At 47.4% G+C, this 19,071-nt stretch overlaps 1 protein-coding gene across 1 annotated transcript; it reads right to left on the bottom strand.

Moving 5' to 3' along the window:
- Positions 1-43: 43 nt before the first annotated feature.
- On the bottom strand, positions 44-18,235 carry PHF11 (PHD finger protein 11). Its single transcript, XM_068674430.1, has 12 exons — positions 18,095-18,235; positions 15,819-15,953; positions 15,158-15,265; positions 13,708-13,843; positions 12,074-12,181; positions 10,119-10,252; positions 8,032-8,078; positions 5,951-6,009; positions 5,009-5,075; positions 3,871-3,993; positions 2,944-3,015; positions 44-948 (listed from the first exon to the last, which is right to left on the bottom strand). The coding sequence occupies exons 4-12, from the start codon at positions 13,813-13,815 to the stop codon at positions 809-811; spliced, it is 858 nt and encodes a 285-aa protein (XP_068530531.1). The 5' UTR covers positions 13,816-13,843; positions 15,158-15,265; positions 15,819-15,953; positions 18,095-18,235; the 3' UTR covers positions 44-808.
- Between the last annotated feature and the right edge of the window lie 836 nt (positions 18,236-19,071).

Raw genomic sequence — 19,071 nt, forward strand, 5'->3', positions numbered from 1 at the left:
TACATATTGGTTTCCTAATAACAGACAGTCCTAAAGACACAGCTTTCTTAAAAAAGTTTTATTAAGTTACCCTTTTGTAGCTAAACAATGCTTTTCTGTATTCAAATATTTTTAATATAGTAGCTTTTCAGCTAAAACACAGAAGTTACAGCCTTCCTTAATGGAGAAAGGAAGAGACAGTCCCTCTGATTGAAATCCGTTTCCATTTTGATTGGAGCATGGCAGCCAGCCCTTGCCGGCCTGCTTGCAAACACCATTTTACCCTTGTCATTACAGCAGCTCTAAGTCCTCATTGACTGCTTAATGTATGCTCAATTTAAAAAAACTCCTCTTTCTAATTCAGAAGGTGTCTTTGAGTGCAACTTCTGCTAATTTATCTTCTTTGGCAAGCCAAAGCAGCACTGTGGTTCTTAAAACAGCACCGTCTATATGCAGACAGTGATGCAGCCACCTCCCACAGGCAGAAGAGGGCTGCTGCAAGTAAAGTGACTTTGAAGTGTGTTCTCTGGCAGCTGATGCTCCCTTGTCTTTGAGGAAAGAAAGTCCTGGGGGAAGGGGTTCTCTTCAGCTTCAAAGGAGCTAAATTTGGTATATACCACTCATTTATCCACAATAAAATTTAAAGACAGGGACAACTTAAAGTTATTGCAACAGTGAGGTATAAAAAATGAGTAAAACACCCAGTCTTTGCTTGTGTCCCTAACTTTGGGGAGGAAAGGAAATCACTTACACACTGACCTGACGTGCTCTATGTTTTCTATCCTTAGAAAATTCTCAGTATTGACACTGTTACAAACAGCCCTGGGGGTTATTCAGACGCTGTACTGGAGGTACTGGCAGCGCTCTCCTGGGGAGGAAGGACGACTTCTTTTAAATCCTGCAGTAGCTCAATCTGGTGATCCAGTTGTTTCCTGCTTTCCAGAAGTTCCTGGATTTTTTCCTCTGTCCCTATTACGGAAAGGAAAGGGATAAAAGCTTTTATTTTATTTTTATATGCAAATATTCAGAAGCCAAGTCCTCAGCTTCACATTCTGTGCCCTTGTCTCTTCACTAACACGTAGGGAGACAAAGAATTGAAGTGGCAAAAGAAAACACAGGCTGTAAGTCACAGAGGCACAGCATTTGTTTTCCATCCTACTGTATCTCAAAACCAGCTGTGTTACAATGTAAGCCACCAAATAAAAAGCTACAAGCCAGTTCATTGCGTTCCTAACAACTTTTCGGAGCACACAGCACAGGGACACTTTCCATAAACATGCATTTTAAATTTTTTAAATTAACGCCCCTGAATTACATAAAGCAAATTTAGAAGTCCAATGGATTTTAGTCAACTAAATGTTAAGCTTAAAAAGGGACGGTTTGGACAACAGAAGTCAACAGCTGGTTTCTCAAAAACACGATTTAGGAGCATTTAATGCACCTGTTTCTGGCTAGGTGCTAGAAGTGAGAGATGGAGAAAATGTCTTGGAGAAAAACAAACAACTGTGAGCGCTGTGTTACTGCATTCAACTTAGGGGTGAAGCACAGATGGAAGCCCTCGGCTCCAGTTCTCTAATTCCAAATACAGCAAAAACAGAAATAGCCCGGAGAAAGATCTCAATGATGAGAACGAGTGGCGTATGGGAGCGCTTCCCCAAGAAGGCAGGTAACAGACTGGAGACCTTTCACATCGCTGAAGAGAGAACCTAAAGGGAGAGAATGCGTGCTTCTAGTATTCGTAGGAGTCCTGCAGGATTTAGTCCCAGACTTCATCCGCTGTGGCAGACACTTAGTAGCTACAGCTTGGAATACAGACCGGGGAGAAGGATGGGAGAGGTTGGCTCCTCCTGGGTAAGGTTTGGAACCAGCTTTGATGTGTTTTTGATATTGACCTCGGAATTAAAAGTAGCCTTGATTGTATCAGAGAAAAAGTGTGTGGTTCAGGAAGAACTGAGCTGCTGAAGTAGCGGGGAGTTGGAGGGGGGACAGCTTCCACACAGCAGAACCACAGGGCTGTACCCAGATGCCAGCACCAGAATTTCCCCTGTAAGCTGAGAGAAGGATGCAATAATGGAAGCAGCTGTGCAAGAAGCAAGTGTGACCTAAGGTCGTGTCACACCAGGGATTACGAGCAGCCACGCATCAGTTCCCCTCCGATGAGGCACCGCCAGAACCTTGCGCTGAGGGAAATGCAAACAGCAGCACTCCCACTCCAGAAGAGGAATTCAAAAGGAAGAACAGGAGACGAGGGAGGAGCCTGGCTTTCTGCAGGCGAGCAAAGAGGAAACGGGGGGGAAACAGCAAACACCAGCTTCGAACACCGAACTTCAGTGTTAGCTGACTTGCTCCCACTTCCCTCTCTTAACAGTTACAAACCCTGTTCTAACTTTTGCTTTTATCCCTGTCAGAAAGGTGTAAGAAGAGACCCACCTGGCTGTAGTTGGAACATGACAAATAAAAAGATGTAATGCTGCTTAAGCAGCTGAGGCTTGAGTTCATGCCCTAGAGTTTCCTTCCGCTCTGGTGCTCCCCAGTGACTGCTCTTGCACGTTTCCATTGCCTTCTTTGAGCAATCCCACCTCCCTTTCCAAAACCTATCAAAATTGCCTTCAGTTCCAGGCAAGCTCTGTTTGTAGTGCTCGATTGTAAAACAGTCGCTTTGTGATCATTTAAAATTGTGAAGATCGTTCTGGGAGTTGATTTAAAATGATTTGAATGACAACACGGTCACTGGTGACAAGGGTTCATGAAGGGAAAATCCTGTTAACGCAGCCCCACAGAAAGGGCTCTGGGGGTTGTGGTCCCAGCAAGCTGAACAGGAGCCAGCAGCATGCCCTGGGGTACACCAGGCCCCTTCCACTTTGGGACATTCTGTGGTGCTGTGATTTTATCCATATCCTCAGAACAACATCAGTGCCCCAAACCATACCGAGCGCTGCTGTTCTGACAGCTCACCTCACGTACCTGAATGAATATTGGTCAGTATGTTTTCAAACAGCCCGCAGTCGAAGAGTGACATCACTGTCTCTTCATACTCTGGAAGAGGAGAGGATACCACAGAGTAAAGGTTTACAGAACACTCGAGTTCACGCACTGCCCAACACTAAGTGCAGCACAAAACAGTAATTAATTATAGCAATTGCTCAAGGTTTTAAGATAAAGTCACTCACGTCCGTATCACTTCTAGTTCTGTACACCTGTTTTCACGAGACATGGCTCTCAGTGTTTTACGTTCATTGCCACCCCAGATTTATGCCTCCGTTTCCTAAGCGAGGCATTTTGTGTTTCATCTTACCAGAAGTCCACACAGTTTGCATGACCCTAAGAGGTTTGCTTAACGGTGAGGTCCTCTGAAACCCTGATGTCTCCTGGACTTCACTACTGCCCCTAGCACCGCGACACCCAAGCTGCTCACAACGGAGATTTGGCCAGGTGTGAAGTTTCACTTTCTGTGCACGTGCTTCAGTTATTTGCAAAAATTAGCATTGCTTAACCAAAAGCATTGTTCGTAACTGTGTAAAGCTGGGAGGACAACGGCAGAGGAAGGTTTATTTCTTTTTTCTTTAATTACTTTGTTCTGAGAACAAAGTAGTATTATTATACAATCCTCCAAGAACAAAGTGTTTCATACAAACAGTTCCCCAAAAAACAAATACAAGCTAACATTTGACATTGAAGTTTTAAGTAATCACCCAAAGCACTGAAACATTCAGACTCAAGGATTTTTCCCTCAAAAGAGCGCAGATTTAAACAGGCAGACGGTCCTTCCTTACAATCCAAATAAAAAAACCCCTTCCTGTTCTCTTTGTAACCACTCCCTCCTTCAGAGTGTGGGAGTAGAGGTCTATGTTTATGCCAGTGGCTAAAAGGTGGCTTCAGAAAGCCCTGTACCTGTTTCCGAAGTGTTGTCATCCATCAGCTTCTCCTGTGCCAAGTGCAGCGTGTCCAGCATTTCTTCAAAGATGTCATCCAGCAGCCCGGCTTGCTTGCATTTCCTGAGGAAGTCTATTCGGACTGGTAAAACAGAGCACACGCACTCTTAGGCACGAGGGGTCCCGAGCGCGGCTGCGTGGGCTTCACCCACTCACTTCAGAAATTAAAACTTTGCCTCCCCAACTCCAAATGCATCACTCCTAAAGCACCTAATAACCCCTGGCGTGGAAAAGCAGATGATTTGCTTTGCTTTTTCTTATTGTTCTTCTTCAAATCCTCTAGACCACACCATGGACTGAGCAGGCTAAAGGACAGAAAACAGTGCACGAAGTGAACCAATACTGGACTTGGTAAGAGAACTGAGGTTACATTTACTGCGAGCGATCCAGGCATTAACCTCATTTATTTTTGTGACCCTGTTACAGTCCATTTTATGGTGCTGCTTTGTCAGATTGTCATTGCTAAGGAAATAGGTATTTTTATTTCATCTCGGGACAGCAGCTCAGCGACAGGTTTCAGTAGGGAGCCCCTGTGGACCACTGTGGGAATTCAGCGGGCTATCCAAAAGCAAAAAGCTGCCAGACTGCTCAGAGGAATCCACCAGCCTCCATTAAAAACAACATTTTTCAAGTTTTCTAAATTTTTGAGCAGCAGCGTAACTCTGAGCAGCAATTACAGCAGGACTTCAGGGTAACACACACTGCGGAGCTGAAGGACGGCTCAAGCCATCAACAGATCTCACCGTTACACGTTGTGTTAACCAACCTGCGCACGCCTGGGATTGAAAGGGAACACAAAACAGCACGCAGGGGCAGCAGCAGCTGCAGTAGCGTTTACACAGCCTGGTTTCTGCCCAGGGAGCCAGAACGCTCTTGCTCAAGGTGCTCAGAACACCCTGCTGGGCAATTAAAACCCGCACGGCTGTTCTGCAAACCAGGCTCTTGCTCCCTTGCCAGAACACCGGGCCATTTGTCTCAAGGAAATGCTAAAAAAGGGAAATGCTAAAAAGTATTGCTCCCTCCCAGCAGTGCTCCCCACAGAGCATCGCCACAACAGGTCGCGGTATCACGCAGCTCGTCCGTGAAGCCGGTCCCACCTTTGTGCCTGCTGTTTTTTCTTTTTAATATTCGTAATCTGTTCTCTTCTGCTGTTTTGTCTGTGCTCTGGAAGAGAATCAAAACAATGCATTTTTGCATCCTAAGGACATTTCCTGCTCTATTTGCAGTGTCTTAACTCCACATCAGCAGAGAGAAAAAGCAGCCCATATTTCTGTGAGTAAAGTCAGCTTCCCCACACGCTTAACAATACTCCTCTCCAGACATTCAGGATTTTAAAAAGGGAAGCAAAAATCATTTCAAAGCAAAATCTCCTAAGCAAAGCCCATCCTGAAGGATATCACCCTGCCCAATTACTATTACTGCCCTCACACCATGTATGCAAACAGCACAGATGTAACTGATGGCTGCTGCTAACTCCCAGCCTAAGTGACACCTAATTCTCCAGGCCAGATATAATACTAAAAATGATCTGAGAGGAGAGGAGGAATATTTTTCTCTTCCTTTGGATGGGATGCAGTCATTCTCTGCTGCTCCAAATCATACCTCAGTACCACAAATGATTCTTATCTCTACTACAAAGCCCCACCAGTGTAAGAGCTGCACCACTCGGACAAGGGCAAGCAGTTTATCCTGCAGTGCCTAAACACACACGGAACCCCCCAGCTTCTTTATTTGCAGTGTTTGGCCTGATTTCCTCAAAAAAGCTCCTTCTGGCATGTCAAGAGCACAGCCACTGCTTCAGAAGCTCCCATCACACTTGTGCCAGGCAGCCTGAGGGCAGCGCTGGCTCTGCCAGAAGCAGCTCGGAATGGCTTTGTTCTGACAAAACGACAAGATCAAAACCAGGCAGCTGCGAAGGAAAAGTCGCCGCCTCTGTGAGCAAGTCTCCTCCTTAATACACTGCCAAAAATACTTCACTGAAGCCCTTTGCTGTGGCAGATGTGGATTTGTGTTTTAGAGCTACCGAAATGCGGAGTTACCATTTGTTCCGTGATGGTGGAAGACTTCAGTGCGTGCCTTTTCCTCTTATTAGCTGCATCTGCAAATCAAGAGACAGCGAGGTCACTACACGTCAGCCTTAGGCTGACAATTTTATACAGCTCAAGCTCTCCCCTTCCCCAGCAGGCTACAGAGCTCAGGCACTTTGGGCAGCCACACAAGAATACGTTTCGGCTTTCCCAAATCCTTGATTTTTCACTGGAATCCATTTTATGTCCATCTAAGAAAACGGACAAGCCTGAATCACCAGGAAGCACAAATCACCACAGCATTAGGACATCGCTGTCTTTTGAACCCCTTACAAAGCAAACCCCAGATTATAACGTAGGATTTTTGGCTGTGGCAGAGGGCGCTGACCCTCCCTGGCAGCAGCAGCACCCCTGCATGGTAAGAACTTAAGGCAAAACGTGATAAATTCATGAAAGACGACTTTTCTCCCCATCAATCCTTGTTTATGTCAATACACTCTCAGAACTAAGGCTCCACAAGGAGTTATTTCAGGTGTCCCACAGGCATACAAGTGGCATTAATGTTTCTTTGCTACATCTACCTCGTGGATAACCTCAGGAGCTCCTCATAGGAAGCAATTTTACTCGTGAGCTTTTATTATTTCAGCTACAAAGCCCTTTTATTGGCATTGCATGAAGATTCTGCTTTCAGTCTGCCCTCTATCCGCACGCAGCCGGCTCCTTCCAACTCCGTAACTGGCGGCTGCTGACAATAGCTGCAGCCTCCCAAGCAGAGAAGGGAAACTGGCAAGGAGCACGAGCCAGGGGGCAGAGAAAGCTGGAGAAGAGCACAGCCACCAAAAGCCAGAGGGTTTTAAATGCAGGGGGTTTTTTGCACGCCCCCCTCCATGCCTTGGGTAATGCACAGAAAGTTAATTCCTGTTTAGAAATCACCTTAGGAATGGGATGTTACTGCAGGTACAGAAAAGGCTGTCACAACAAGTTCTTTTTTTCCCCTTTCTGTGAGGGTGAGGGAGCCAGTGCTTTACATTCGCTATTTTCATGGCCTGAAAGGACATAGTAGGCTGCCACAGCACCCAAAATAAAGCCAGGTGGCCTCTTTTGGAGTGAGCTAGGAACTGCTGGTGCAGGTATGGAGAACAAGGGGATGTGTCCTGTAGCTTCCTCCAGGCCACCAGGGAAAACGTGCCCGGAGAGGCAGCCCTTTTACACCAGCTCCTGTTCCCACACAGCCCAGTCTTGGCTTAGCCTGCCCCAGGTGGTCTGCAGGGCTGGGCCGATTCCCTTCAGCTCATGTCACGTTGGAAACCAACAACCACCCCAGCTGGCCCTTAGGGGGTGTTAGGGTGAAGCCAGACCCCCAAAACGGTCAGCCAGAGTTGGTGTTACTGCTCAGCTGACTGAGCTAAATGCAATCTGGAAGCAAAGGCTCCTCTAGGACCCACCCCATTTCGAGCACCCCCATTTGGCTAACTCAGACCCGAACCCACGTGGTCAATTCGGTGATTCCCAGCTGCCTCAGTCTGCAAGCACCAGGACAGCCAAACCAAACTGCATTTCTCCAGCAGAGGAAGCAAGCCTTAAGCAGGGAGCGCATAACCCTTCGGTTACACTCAAAAAGCTCTTTGGGATCCTTCAGAATGAAAGGCTGGGTTTGCCACGTACCACAGCGGGTACGGAAGATGCAAACGTGAACATTTTAACGCAACTGCAGGCACAAATCCCAGGGCGAGCACTCCTATAACAGCCATTGCTTTGCCAATTGCACCCCTCATTAGCTCGAGCCTCCTGTTTCACGCTCGTTTTTAAGAGCTGCTTGGGCCTACCTACAGAATAACTCCACGAGGGATCAGCTCCGTGTCAGGTTCTGAGGGGATTTGGGGATGCTCAAACACCAGCATTTCCTAATGCAAAAACCCTTCTTGCTTTCTGCCCGTACCCCTGGATTTCAGCCAAACCCCTCCTGCAAGATTCGAAGTCCACCACTCGATAGAAGGGTGGAATAACATTTGTTTTGTTCAAATGAGTTATCAGCTGTAGGATACAAACTTTTAAAACAGATAAAAATCAAGGAAGCCATCAAAGGAACTCACCATAGTGATTGGTCCTATTGCCTGGGTCATGTTTTGGGCAGAACACTCTACAATTTAAGTTCGGTTTTAAGAAAAAGAGAGACAGGATTAATAAATACGTAAACAGAGTAACGCTGACTGATTTCAACAAATATTTTCCCCTCTATTCAGTAAATGTAAATCGAAAGATGTTCTAAAAAACTCTCAGGATGGTTGTTCAGCATTACCCACTTGGTAGAGCACCCACTGTGAAGCCTCACACATGCACAAGCTCCTGGTTTTACTTTTGGAGCCTCAGCAGGCTCGGAACTGGTGACTCAAAGCTTTGGTGTTCAATCACCCTGCTGTGTTTGGACACTATAAATCACATCGGGTGCATTTTGGCTGCCAAACACCAGGACAGCATTTGATCTGGGGTACTCTGATCTCATTCAGTAACTTGTTTCAATTAATGCTGTCAAGATAAAATCCCCAAGTACTCTATACACAAGATGGGAATAATTCCTCCTTTTTTTAGGAGAGCGATTTGAATTTCTTGGAAGAGGTAAAATGCAACAAACAGAGCTGGAAATCCTCCCTGTCTTTGGATACTGGAATGTGTAGAGAACATAAACCAGCTTCTCTAAGATGCCTTTCTTACAGAAGGATCCCAAATCACTTTTTAAACAAAATTGCCTTGTCAAGAGTGTGGTTTAGTTGATCTCTTCATTACCAATCTCTATTTGCCAAGACTAAAGCTCAAGTGTTTAGAAGCAGTTTATAAAGGGAATGGCATTTTTGTTAAAAAAACAAGTGCTGGCCTTACAAAAGCAGTCTATTTCCTTGACAAACCAGTGGTTTTTGCATTAAATTCATTTTGATGCACAAAAAAGATATATAAATGCTTAAGAATTTAGTCAGAAAACTACATACCGGAGGCACATTACTTACATACCTGAATTTCTGGATTCCCTACCATAATTTTTGAGAGGTGGCACTGGAAATGGCGCTCATTTCCCCACCTGTGCTATGACCTGCCTTTTGCAAAGCACTGCACGCCTTCTCATTTTCATTCTGCTCTTTGCTCTGTGATAACCACTGCTGCTGATCTCAGAGATGGCAATTCATTTAAAAACACCAGCTCTCCCCCACGGAAGGAATTCTCTTTCTTTTAGATACGCTTACGCCCAAGGTGTTGTTCCTAAAGCACTACGATGAGTCATTTATTCTGCGATCACACAAGTTCCTAACTTTCCATCTACTCTCCTTCAGGAGCTTTGCAGGCTCCAGGGAACTCTACAAACACTCACTGAACACATCCTCCTACAGAGCTGGCCCTACATCCCTACAGAAAGATCTGTTTATGTCAGAGTGAGAGCCCTACCAAAGCAGCCAAGACTTTTAAGAGCTTTGGGTACAAAAGAGCCCATCTTGGGCTACTAAGGATTCGACAGTCTACCAGATTAATCTAAGACTAACGTAGCTTGTGACCTCTTTGGCCTTACCCAGCAGTGAATGCTCTGGGTTGTGTCTACGGACCTCAGACCCTTCCTCTAACTTCCTCATTCCTTTTGGAGTCCTACTTTCTCAACCCCTTTCCTCTGCAGATTACCATTCCTTCCTCTGAACAACTTTTTCCGTCTGCTATCAGCAATGTAAGCAGTCCGAGGGCAGGAAATTTACTTAAAATCTGTTTAATGGTGTTAATGTTAGCAACGTACTTGAAATGTAAGAAGATCTTGGATGGGAATACAGACTTCTCTGCTAGCACGTGGATGGGCAGTTGCTAGCATTTGTCTAACATGAACAGATCCAGAAGCACGACAGCCTGGTCTGTGCTGAGAGCACCTTTACTGAAGCTTCTGAGGCAAGAGAAATTGAGAATTTGAATCATTCATTTGAAGTTTAATAAAAATCTTTCTCCTTGAAGACTAGCTAGGTGGCCAGTAAAGCCAGGCTTCCTCAGTTTTGGTCTAGTGGTCTTTCAGCTCAGTCTCTTCAACGCTTGGAAGAGAACGTATTTCTTTTCTAAAAATAAGGAGTTAAAAAATTGACAGTTTAAGTCTCTCTTCCTAACAATAAAACCCAAAACGGGAGAATAATGGGTTAGAAAAGACTTGGTTAAGTACCGGTAGACTCCGTTCACTTCGTCGGTTTCTATCGCTGCATCGTCGCAGAGCGCGCAGAAGTAGTGGTAGCTCCTGCGACAGGCCCTCTCCTCGCACCCCACCGTGGCTCCTTTCTTGCGGCAGAAGTTGCACACCTACAATAAAACGATGGTTAGCAGGCAAGCATCTCAAATAGCTACCAAAAAAAAAAAAAGGAGGCTTACAAAACAAGCGTAGGAAGATCAAATATTTCACTGTGAGCCTCCTCTGCGGAAGGCATCGGGCAGGTTCACAGCAGCAAACTCCCACCTCGTCCAGCATTTCAGCCACCTTTCTGCTATTTGACCTCAATTTCGCAAATTAAGCAGGGCAAAGAGCCACGTGAGGGAACTGGGCGACTTTCATCTCTTATCCCAAGTTTGATCAAGTTATTCCAATGCCCATTGGAGTGGGTGCTCATATTTATGTTCACGGAACCACAGAATGGCTGAGGTTGGAAGGGACCTCCAGAGATCATCAGGCACCTCTCCTGTTCTCCAAGACCTTTCCAAGATGACAGGCTTAGTGATAACGCCTGCCTGTTCCCTCAGCACCCTCGGGTACATCCCATCCAGGCCAATAGATCTGTGGGTGTGTAGCTCGCCCAAATAACCTCTAGCCCAATCCTCTTCAACCAGGGGAAAGTCTTCTCTCCAGATTTTTTCTCGTTTCTGGGCTCAGCAGTGCGTGGGGGCAGCCTTAGCAGTGAAGACTGAAGCAAAGAAGGCATTCGGTAACCCCAGCTTCTCTGTATCTGCCGTCACCTGCCTCATGTAGCAGCACACTCACGTTTTCCTCAGTCTTCCTTTTGCTGCTGCTGTATTTGAAGAAGCCCTTCTTCTTGTCCTTGCTGTCTCTCGCTAAATTTAATTCTAACCAGGTCTTGGCCTTCCTCATTGCATCCCTGCATTCTCTGACAACGTCCCTCTATGCCACCCAAGCGGTCTGTCCCTTCTTCCACATCACGTCCACTTTCTTCTTCAGTTTTCCCCAAGAGCTCCTTGCTCATCCACACAGCCCTTCTTGCTCAGCTTCTTTCTCGTAGGGATGTGCTGATCCTGAGCTTGGAGGACGTTGTGCTGAGCCCCGTCCCAGGAGATTCCTCCAATGAGGTCCCTGAAGAGGTCACACTTGGCTCTCTTGAAATCCCAGGTTGCAATCCGACTTTTTGCCCTGCTTCCTCCTCGCAGGATCTTGAACTCCAACATCTCGTGGTCACTGCAGCCAAGACTGCCCGCAGCCTTCCCGTTTCCAACTAGACCATCTCTGTGAGCGCCAGGACCAGCAGCGCCCCTCTCCTTGCTGGCTCACCTACCTCCAGAATCACAAAATTATCTGCAGTGTTCGGCAGTGACCTCCTGGGCCGTTTGTTCTGAGCTGTGCTGTCTCCCCAGCAAATATCGGGGTGGTTCAAGTCCCCTGTAACAACCAGGGCGTGGTTTTCCACAACTGCTTGTTTCTATGACTGTAAAATGTCCCCTAGACGAACTTCATAAAGCAAAGACTTCCATCCAGGAAGAAGGGAGAAGGGGAGCCAAGTACAAAAGCAACAAGAAAACCTCATATAAATAACCTCCCTCCTGCTAAAAAAAGAAGGTGTTTCCCTTCACACTTACAAAATGCATCATTTTGTTTCTGGTACTACCTTAGTCTCTTTGGAAAGTCTCTTCTTACTCTTTTATCTTAGGAAAAAAGGGCCAGAAAAAAAAAAAAATCCAATTAGCAACAACAACAAAAGAACTAAACTTCAATAAGCGGAATGTCCAATCAATGTTTGTAACTCTAAATCTGTAACTTCCAGATTTGTAACTTCCAAGTATTTTTCTGCATATTTTTTTTTCAAACATAAAACTGAGCAAACAGCTCGGTACTGAAGGGTGGCAGGGTGCATGCTACGGGGCAGGACTAAGTGCAGATTCCGGAAGAAACTGCCTTACCAGGCGCTTTCCTCTCTTGAGTTCATTCAATACGGATTCCACGTCAAACCTGATGTCCAGATTCTCTGGGTTATACTCTTCAGATTCCACAAATCCTGAGGAAAATAGCTAAAGACAAAGAGACGACGTTAAGGGTTAATAGAGAGACGTGGTCATCAATATATTCCAGAGAAAAGAAGGGGAGGGTACATCTGGTCTTGCTAATTTTTCACCTAACCTGAAGCTGAACCAAAGAAAGGTAACGAGGTGAGGAGGTGAATTAGTAAGAAGTGTGAACAAAGAAAGCTCCAGGCTGCCCAGAGTAAGGCGCAGCAGCTGCTTGGCTGACAAACCTCCACACCTTGAACAACTTCTATCACCTGGCAACCACAGTCTGCCTGCTCAGAAGGTGATAGCTGGAAGAAGCCAAACAGGGTGCTCGTCCTGAAGCAGGCACATTCGTAAAGTTGTTGGGTTAAAAAAAAAACAACAAACCAAACCAAGAGTTCCAACGTTTAACCAAGTTTAGAGCCCTAATAAAAAACGTTTTCCAACAAAACAGCCAAGTAACACAGTGAAATAGTTATGTTTTTGAAGGATTGTTAAATAATCTGAAGAAAAATAAGGATGTAAACATAAAACCTGCGAGGATAAGGCTGGAACACTGAAAGCCAGAAAGGAGCAGACACCCCTTCTGCACTAAGAAACTCTCCCTGAAGGGAGAATATGCAATCTGTAACTGGTTCTGCACACCAAGAGCCAGCTTCAATAAAATGCCAGAACAAAGGAGAGGCATTTTGACAGCCAAATAAGTGAATGTGTTCTAAGATCACTCAGAGCTTAACTGACATTTTTATATGGTTCGCTCAATTCGGTGTCTCAAATCCATTGATTCCTACCAACTCCATGTATCAAGAACTCAGGTTGACCAGGAACAGGCAGAAGGAAACACCAGAGATCGACACTTCAAGCTGTTGCAGCCATGCCCTACCCCTCTCCAAAACCCTGACCGGTCCCCGTTGTTTTTCCACGGCTTTTCAGGTTGGTTTGGGTAACCAGCCTTTGAATTTAGAAGCCATTCTTCTACCAGGTCATTATTTAGCTGAGTTTCCTACAGACATGAAGCACGTGCAACACGCCCTTTTGCCCATCGTGGCAATTCCACTTGCCCCCAGTACTTCGGTTTGCTGGGTACCCAGTGACACTGACAAAGAGAAATTTGTGAGGAGAAGCAAGTTTGTGCCTGTTTCAGGAAAGCGACTGGGCCTCATTCCAGTGTGAGCCAGACCTGTAGGTCTGGATTCTTATCAGGTAACACACAATAGCCACTTTGGGCTGTTTGTACAACTATGAGGCAGCAATGAAAAGCATTCCACTTTCACAAATTTTGTGCACTTTACCACAAATCCAGCGTTATTTCCCTTGCCCCCTCTTGCCTAGCAATGTACCTAGTTTTGTTGTTATGTTTGAAGCCAAACTTTCTGCAGTCAAGCTGCAGAATATCATGAAGACTATTCTCTGTTTCAACCGAAACAAAAAAAGAGAGACAAAAGCCATTGTAAAGTTACAAAAAAATCAACAGGCAGTGGAGACTTCCACTTTTGTGATTCTCTGTTTCCTTTGCACAGTGACCAACCAAAAAAAAAAACACTCACCAAACAATCCCGATGAGCTGCAATGTTTTGCTCTTCGGCAATGTACATTATGGAGCCGGACTCCCCTTCCGAACAGAACGCACACGTTCTTCTCACCATCTTCGCCATTATCTGTAAAGCACCTAGAGCAGGAAGGCTGGGAGGAAACACAAAGCGACTGACGCGGTTGTCTTATGCCAGGCAGGGTGAGCAGAGGAAAGCAGAGCTCGTGAGCTCTTGAGCTTGAACTGCTCCTTCACCTGCAGCCCCTGAAGCATGGTTCTTTGCAGCCAGGACGTGCAAAGCCTGCTCTTGGGACAAGAGGTGGTGGGAAACAGGCTCCCAGCAGTTAGAGCAAGGGGAAAAATGGTTTGTTTGCCCTCAAAAAGTCACTGTGAGATATGTTCATCTGATTCGTGTCAGTATGGAACAGTGCTAGGGCCGCACGGTATGATGAATGTGACCTTCTGTCTTACATACCCTTGTATATAGTCTAAGAAAACCAGAATGGTTAATGTATATAGTTCTTGTACCTTGCAAAGGAATATTTTAACAATTCGTGTCAACAGAGAGCAGTCCTGTCTGTCTCTGGGTCCTGCACTGGCAATTTAATTCTTCCACAGATGTGTCTCCCCCTCATTAAAGTTAATTTATCAAATCTTCAGAAATCTTCCTCAAATCCATGAGCCTATTTGCTGTTGTTATTCCGAACTCTTATTCCTAACAGTTACAGCCTTTTTGCCTTCTTTGTGGTTGATTTAGCACTGCTATAGGTATGACTGGAGCGTCCCTGTGAACGGCCTGTGGGGGATGTTTTAACAACACGTGAAGCATCAGTAGAGAGCTATTTGTGTTTGTATGTTCTTTCTTTGAAGTCTCTGATGTCTGGGGGTTTCAGAACAGCTGCTAACAACTGGTGACTGTTATGGCTTCTGAACGGGACACTGTGCAAGCCCCTGATATCTGGCCAGGTGGCCAGGAGATTAAGGAGAAGAAAGAAAGAAGCCGAAGGACGGCTAGAAGACAAAACTTGCAGGGGACGCTGTGTAAGCTTATTTTTAGAAGTAGCAATGAATATGTATTAGCCTAGGAGCATAAAAATCAGCTACTTGAGGTAACTGGTGTGCGTCCTGGTGGAGCGGAGACTCCCGACATACCCAGCGCTGTTTGCTTACCTCTATTCTTTTAATAAATTGTAAACTTTGATTATAATCCTATTTTGGGACCGAGCGATTTATAACAGTCACTAACAAGTCATGGCAGAAGGCACAGAGCTAACAAAAGAACTGTCGAGCTTGTTCACCTCCATGCTCCAACGACAGCCCCATGAGCAGGCCAGCAAGTCATGCCCTCAACACAAAACTCCTACTTCTTTCCCAAAACAACTGAAATGGTGCCGAAAAAGCCTTTAACCCCACCCCCCACCAGGAATTTAGGGCATCCCTCCACGCATTAATAGCAGAAGCTTTACTTTGTCTGTGGTTTCTGTGCAAGCCCACTGCAGAAATCTTCAGTTTCCCTCTCCCTCTAGGCGTGATACTCCAAACGCTGGAGACGTCACCTCTGACAGCCCAGAAGCCTGTGGGATAAGAGTAAGAAAAGTCTGTGTTTACTTATAAAAAGTAAGAAGATTTAGAGTTAAATTGCTGCTTCTCTGTCACTAGAGTAAGGCCCAAGTACAAGACAGGGAGGAAATCTCACAGCCCAGCAAATCTTGCACATGTTTCTGTGGCTTTCAACAGCCAACTTCTGTCTTCCTTGGTTCCACCTCCCTTCCATAAAATGGAGGGGATGGTCTCAAGTGAGGAGAACATCAGAGTGTGAAGGGATTTTTTTCCCCTGGCTCTGCCACAGAAACTTGACTTCATCTCAGGCAAGCCACTTTGCCTCCACACACATCTGTTTTTCCCCACCTCCTTCTCTATCTTGCAAGCAAGGTGGGGTAGGGATCGATTTCCACTGTCCAATCTAAACAAAGAGCATCATAACATCAGCCTCAAAGCTTAGGCATTAAATAAACGCAACAGAAACAAGTGGAAATGTATAAAAATATTAAAATTAGAGTGGGATAAGCCAGCGTTTGAATGGTTGGCCCCCCAGGTCGGGCAGAGCTCCCTGCAGCAGGTCAGTACCTGGAATTGATGCATACATAGGCCCTGCTCAGGCCCAGTCAGAGGATCTGTCCCTGGGAAGCTGCTGAGGAAGGTGCTGAAGCTGGAGCCTGCAGTCCCTGGTGCTCTTCCAGGCTCTGCGGAGAAATCTTGGTGCTGAAAGATAACCAAGGACCAGGTCAAGGTCAACCCCTGGGTTACTCCAGGGCCTTTGTCAGGCCCCTGAAGCAAAAGGACAGCTCTCGGCTGCTCCTCACTGCACGAGCAGCCAGCCTGAATCCAGTGCCCCATTCAGCTCAGTATCCCGCCCCCAACTACACTCCTGCTTTGTCCCCGTGCTCTTCCCTAGGTTTCGGCTACCGATTACCATCAGGAATGGGATAAAGAGCTAAATGGGGCTGTGGATCCAGCTGGCTGCTCCTAAGTAAGGAGGGAAAGGCTAAGGGCATGGTTCCAGTTTCAGTTTAATTCCGTTTCGCCTGAATAACCACTCACTTTTTGACACCCAAGGTGTGTGTGAGAAGAGGCAAGAAATCATTGTTCCTCACTCAGCTCCTCCGGTAACACCCATCATATCACAAACCTGTTATTCTGTCTCCTGCCGCCTCTTTTTCATGTTCAAGACTCTGAAATTATTTAGTTATTCCTTGTACAGGAGCTGCTCCACATCTTTGATCACCTTCATCACTTTGCAGTCTCTTTTCTACTCCTGCAATAGCTCAAGAGCAGCTCTCTGTATTCATTTTTTTTCTGAACAATTCTTAATATTTCACATATTGGACTGCTTCTGGGCATGGAGCTGTCCCCGCCGTAGGACAAGGTATTGCAGACCTCAGACCTCTTTCCTACATGGTATCTGACAGTCGGTACAGAGGGCAGCGTTACGTCTGACACACGCATTGTCTTCCACTTATCAGCGCTGCATTTTCTCAGCCTTTATTTTACAGTCGAATGACTCAGAGTCCTTCTGCAACTTTCACACAAAGTAAGGCAACTAATTCATCTGTGAGAGCCACGGGCTCTTCCACTCCCCTCCGCTAATGGAGGAGGGGATAAAGCTGTAAAACAGCAGGTGGAGGGGAAGCAGTCATGGGAATTAAGCAGCCACGTGTCTCAGGATGCTTCTCTAACCCTGTGCCATTTCCTACCAACATGCCCTGTCAGCGCTGCCACAATGGCAACCTGGGGAAAAGCAGTAAATGAAACAGAAAGTTAAAAGGGGGATGAAAAAGGGTGACTGTGCAACTTCCAAGCATACCTTGCTGAAACTTTACTCATTTGTTTAGCATTTCCTCTCCAGAATTGACTCTGAAAGCCTCCTTGCAGGCTCACAAGCTCACGTTATACAGGAGCCAGAGGCACAGATCACCCAACGCCTCTGTAGCAGCGTGAGGAGAGCACAAGGATTTCAGAGTAAAACCATAGAAATCCATCTTCCCCTTCACCTTTTATTTGATACAGGGTAAATATTTTAATGGATATAAGGCGTGAAAATGGTATTTTCTTTGAAAGGTAGACATGTGGTGGGGATGACAGGAGGGCTCCTCACCAGCCCTCAGCTCTCAGCCCTTCCAAGAGGCTGGGGGCTCCCAGCACTGGAGGGGAACTGGGAATGTTCTGGGAACTGGGAGCTCCCAGAAGGACGGAGGTTGTGCGGTATTTAAATAAAGCATGGTCTGCTGGGGCAGAATGGCTACGGAGCTGGTGAGGGGCCTGGAGCACAAGGCCTGTGAGGAGCGGCTGAGGGAGCTGGGGGGGTTTGGTCTGGGGAAGAGGAGGCTCAGGGAGACCTCATTGCTCTCTGCAACTGCCTGAAAGGAAGGGGTGGGGAGCTGGGGGTCGGCCTCTGCTCACAGGTAACCAGTGACAGGACCAGAGGGAATGGCCTCAAGTTGTGCCAGGGGAGGTTCAGGTTGGCAATGAGGAGACATTTCTGCTCAGAAAGAGCAGTCAGGCACTGGGACGGGTTGCCCAGGGAGGTGGTGGGGTCACGGCCCCTGGGGGTGCTCAGGGCGAGGCGGGACGCGGTGCTTGGGGACACGCTGTGCGGTGACACCGGTGGCAGCCGTTACTTGGGGCTCCATTCCCCCTCAGGGCACAGCCCCCCCCCCCCTTTCCCCTCCCCCTCCCCCTCCCCCCCAGCCCCTCTGTCCCCTCAGGTAGCCGGGCTCGCCCACCACCACCCTGCGCGGGGGGGATGGGGGTAGCACTGCCGGGCATCCCCCCCCCGCAGTGCGTGGAGGCGACCCCGTCCCCCCTCCCCCCCCCCCCCCCCGCGGCTGCCCGGTGGTACTTACCGCGGGGGCTCAGTGCCGGCCCGCACCAGCGGCCGCTTCCGCGCGGGGGAGGGGGAGGGGAGGGGAAGCGGGCGGGCCCAGCCGGAGCGCCGCGCATGCGCACTGCCGTGCCCGCGCTCGGCGGCGCGGTGGGAGGGGGTAGAAGGGGCTGAGGCGGGTCACGTGGGCGGGGAGGCGCTGGGGCCGCGGGTTCGAGTCCCGCCCCCGCCGGTCCCTGTGAGGGGGTGAAGCCCCTTCCCTGTCTCCACCCCAAATCCTCCTCCTGAGGGCACAGGGCTGGCACGGAGTCCCAAAGGTGGCTCCAGAGAAGGAGACTCCACAATTCCCCTAGGCAGCCTGTCCCAGCGCTCCCCTCACCGTGAGGTGAGGGAAGGGACGGCGCCTCTCTCTCTGTCTGGCACTTCTCAAGTTGAAGAAAATCCACTACAAATTTCCCTTCCCTCCCTCCTCCTCACTATAAGGCCAAGGTATTACACCTATCCAGCCCCTCTGCCTTGGGATCTAGACCGTGCTGCTGTTTGGTACGCTGCCCCACAGCCACAGGCCAGGGAGCCAGTTTCAGCCCTGCTCTGGAGCCAGTAAACCAGGAAACCCACTGACAAAATAAAAAACAAAACTGCTAATGGCTGAGCAAATAGCAACAGAAATTATATGTGATCAGCTGTGCATGGCCTCCAGAGTACTCTAACAACGAAAAAATTCAAGCTTCTGAAACTCAGGAATTTAAGATGAATTCCAGCACCAGCTTAAACTCCCCTTTCTTTGCACAAGGCTCCAATAATACTCAGAAGGCACACACCTGCCTTGCTCTTTTTCAGGAACATCATTACATGCGTGACATTTCAGAATGTTAAGTGCCCGGTCCTGCGCTTGGGTCATAACAACCCCACACAGCAGCTTGGGGAAGGGTGGCTGGAAAGCTGCCCAGCAGAAAAACGCTCACAGGGAAGCGACTGTCCCCTTGTATACAGCACTGT

This window comes from Anas acuta, chromosome 1 (assembly GCF_963932015.1).
Source record: "Anas acuta chromosome 1, bAnaAcu1.1, whole genome shotgun sequence".
Taxonomy (NCBI): Eukaryota; Metazoa; Chordata; class Aves; order Anseriformes; family Anatidae; genus Anas; species Anas acuta.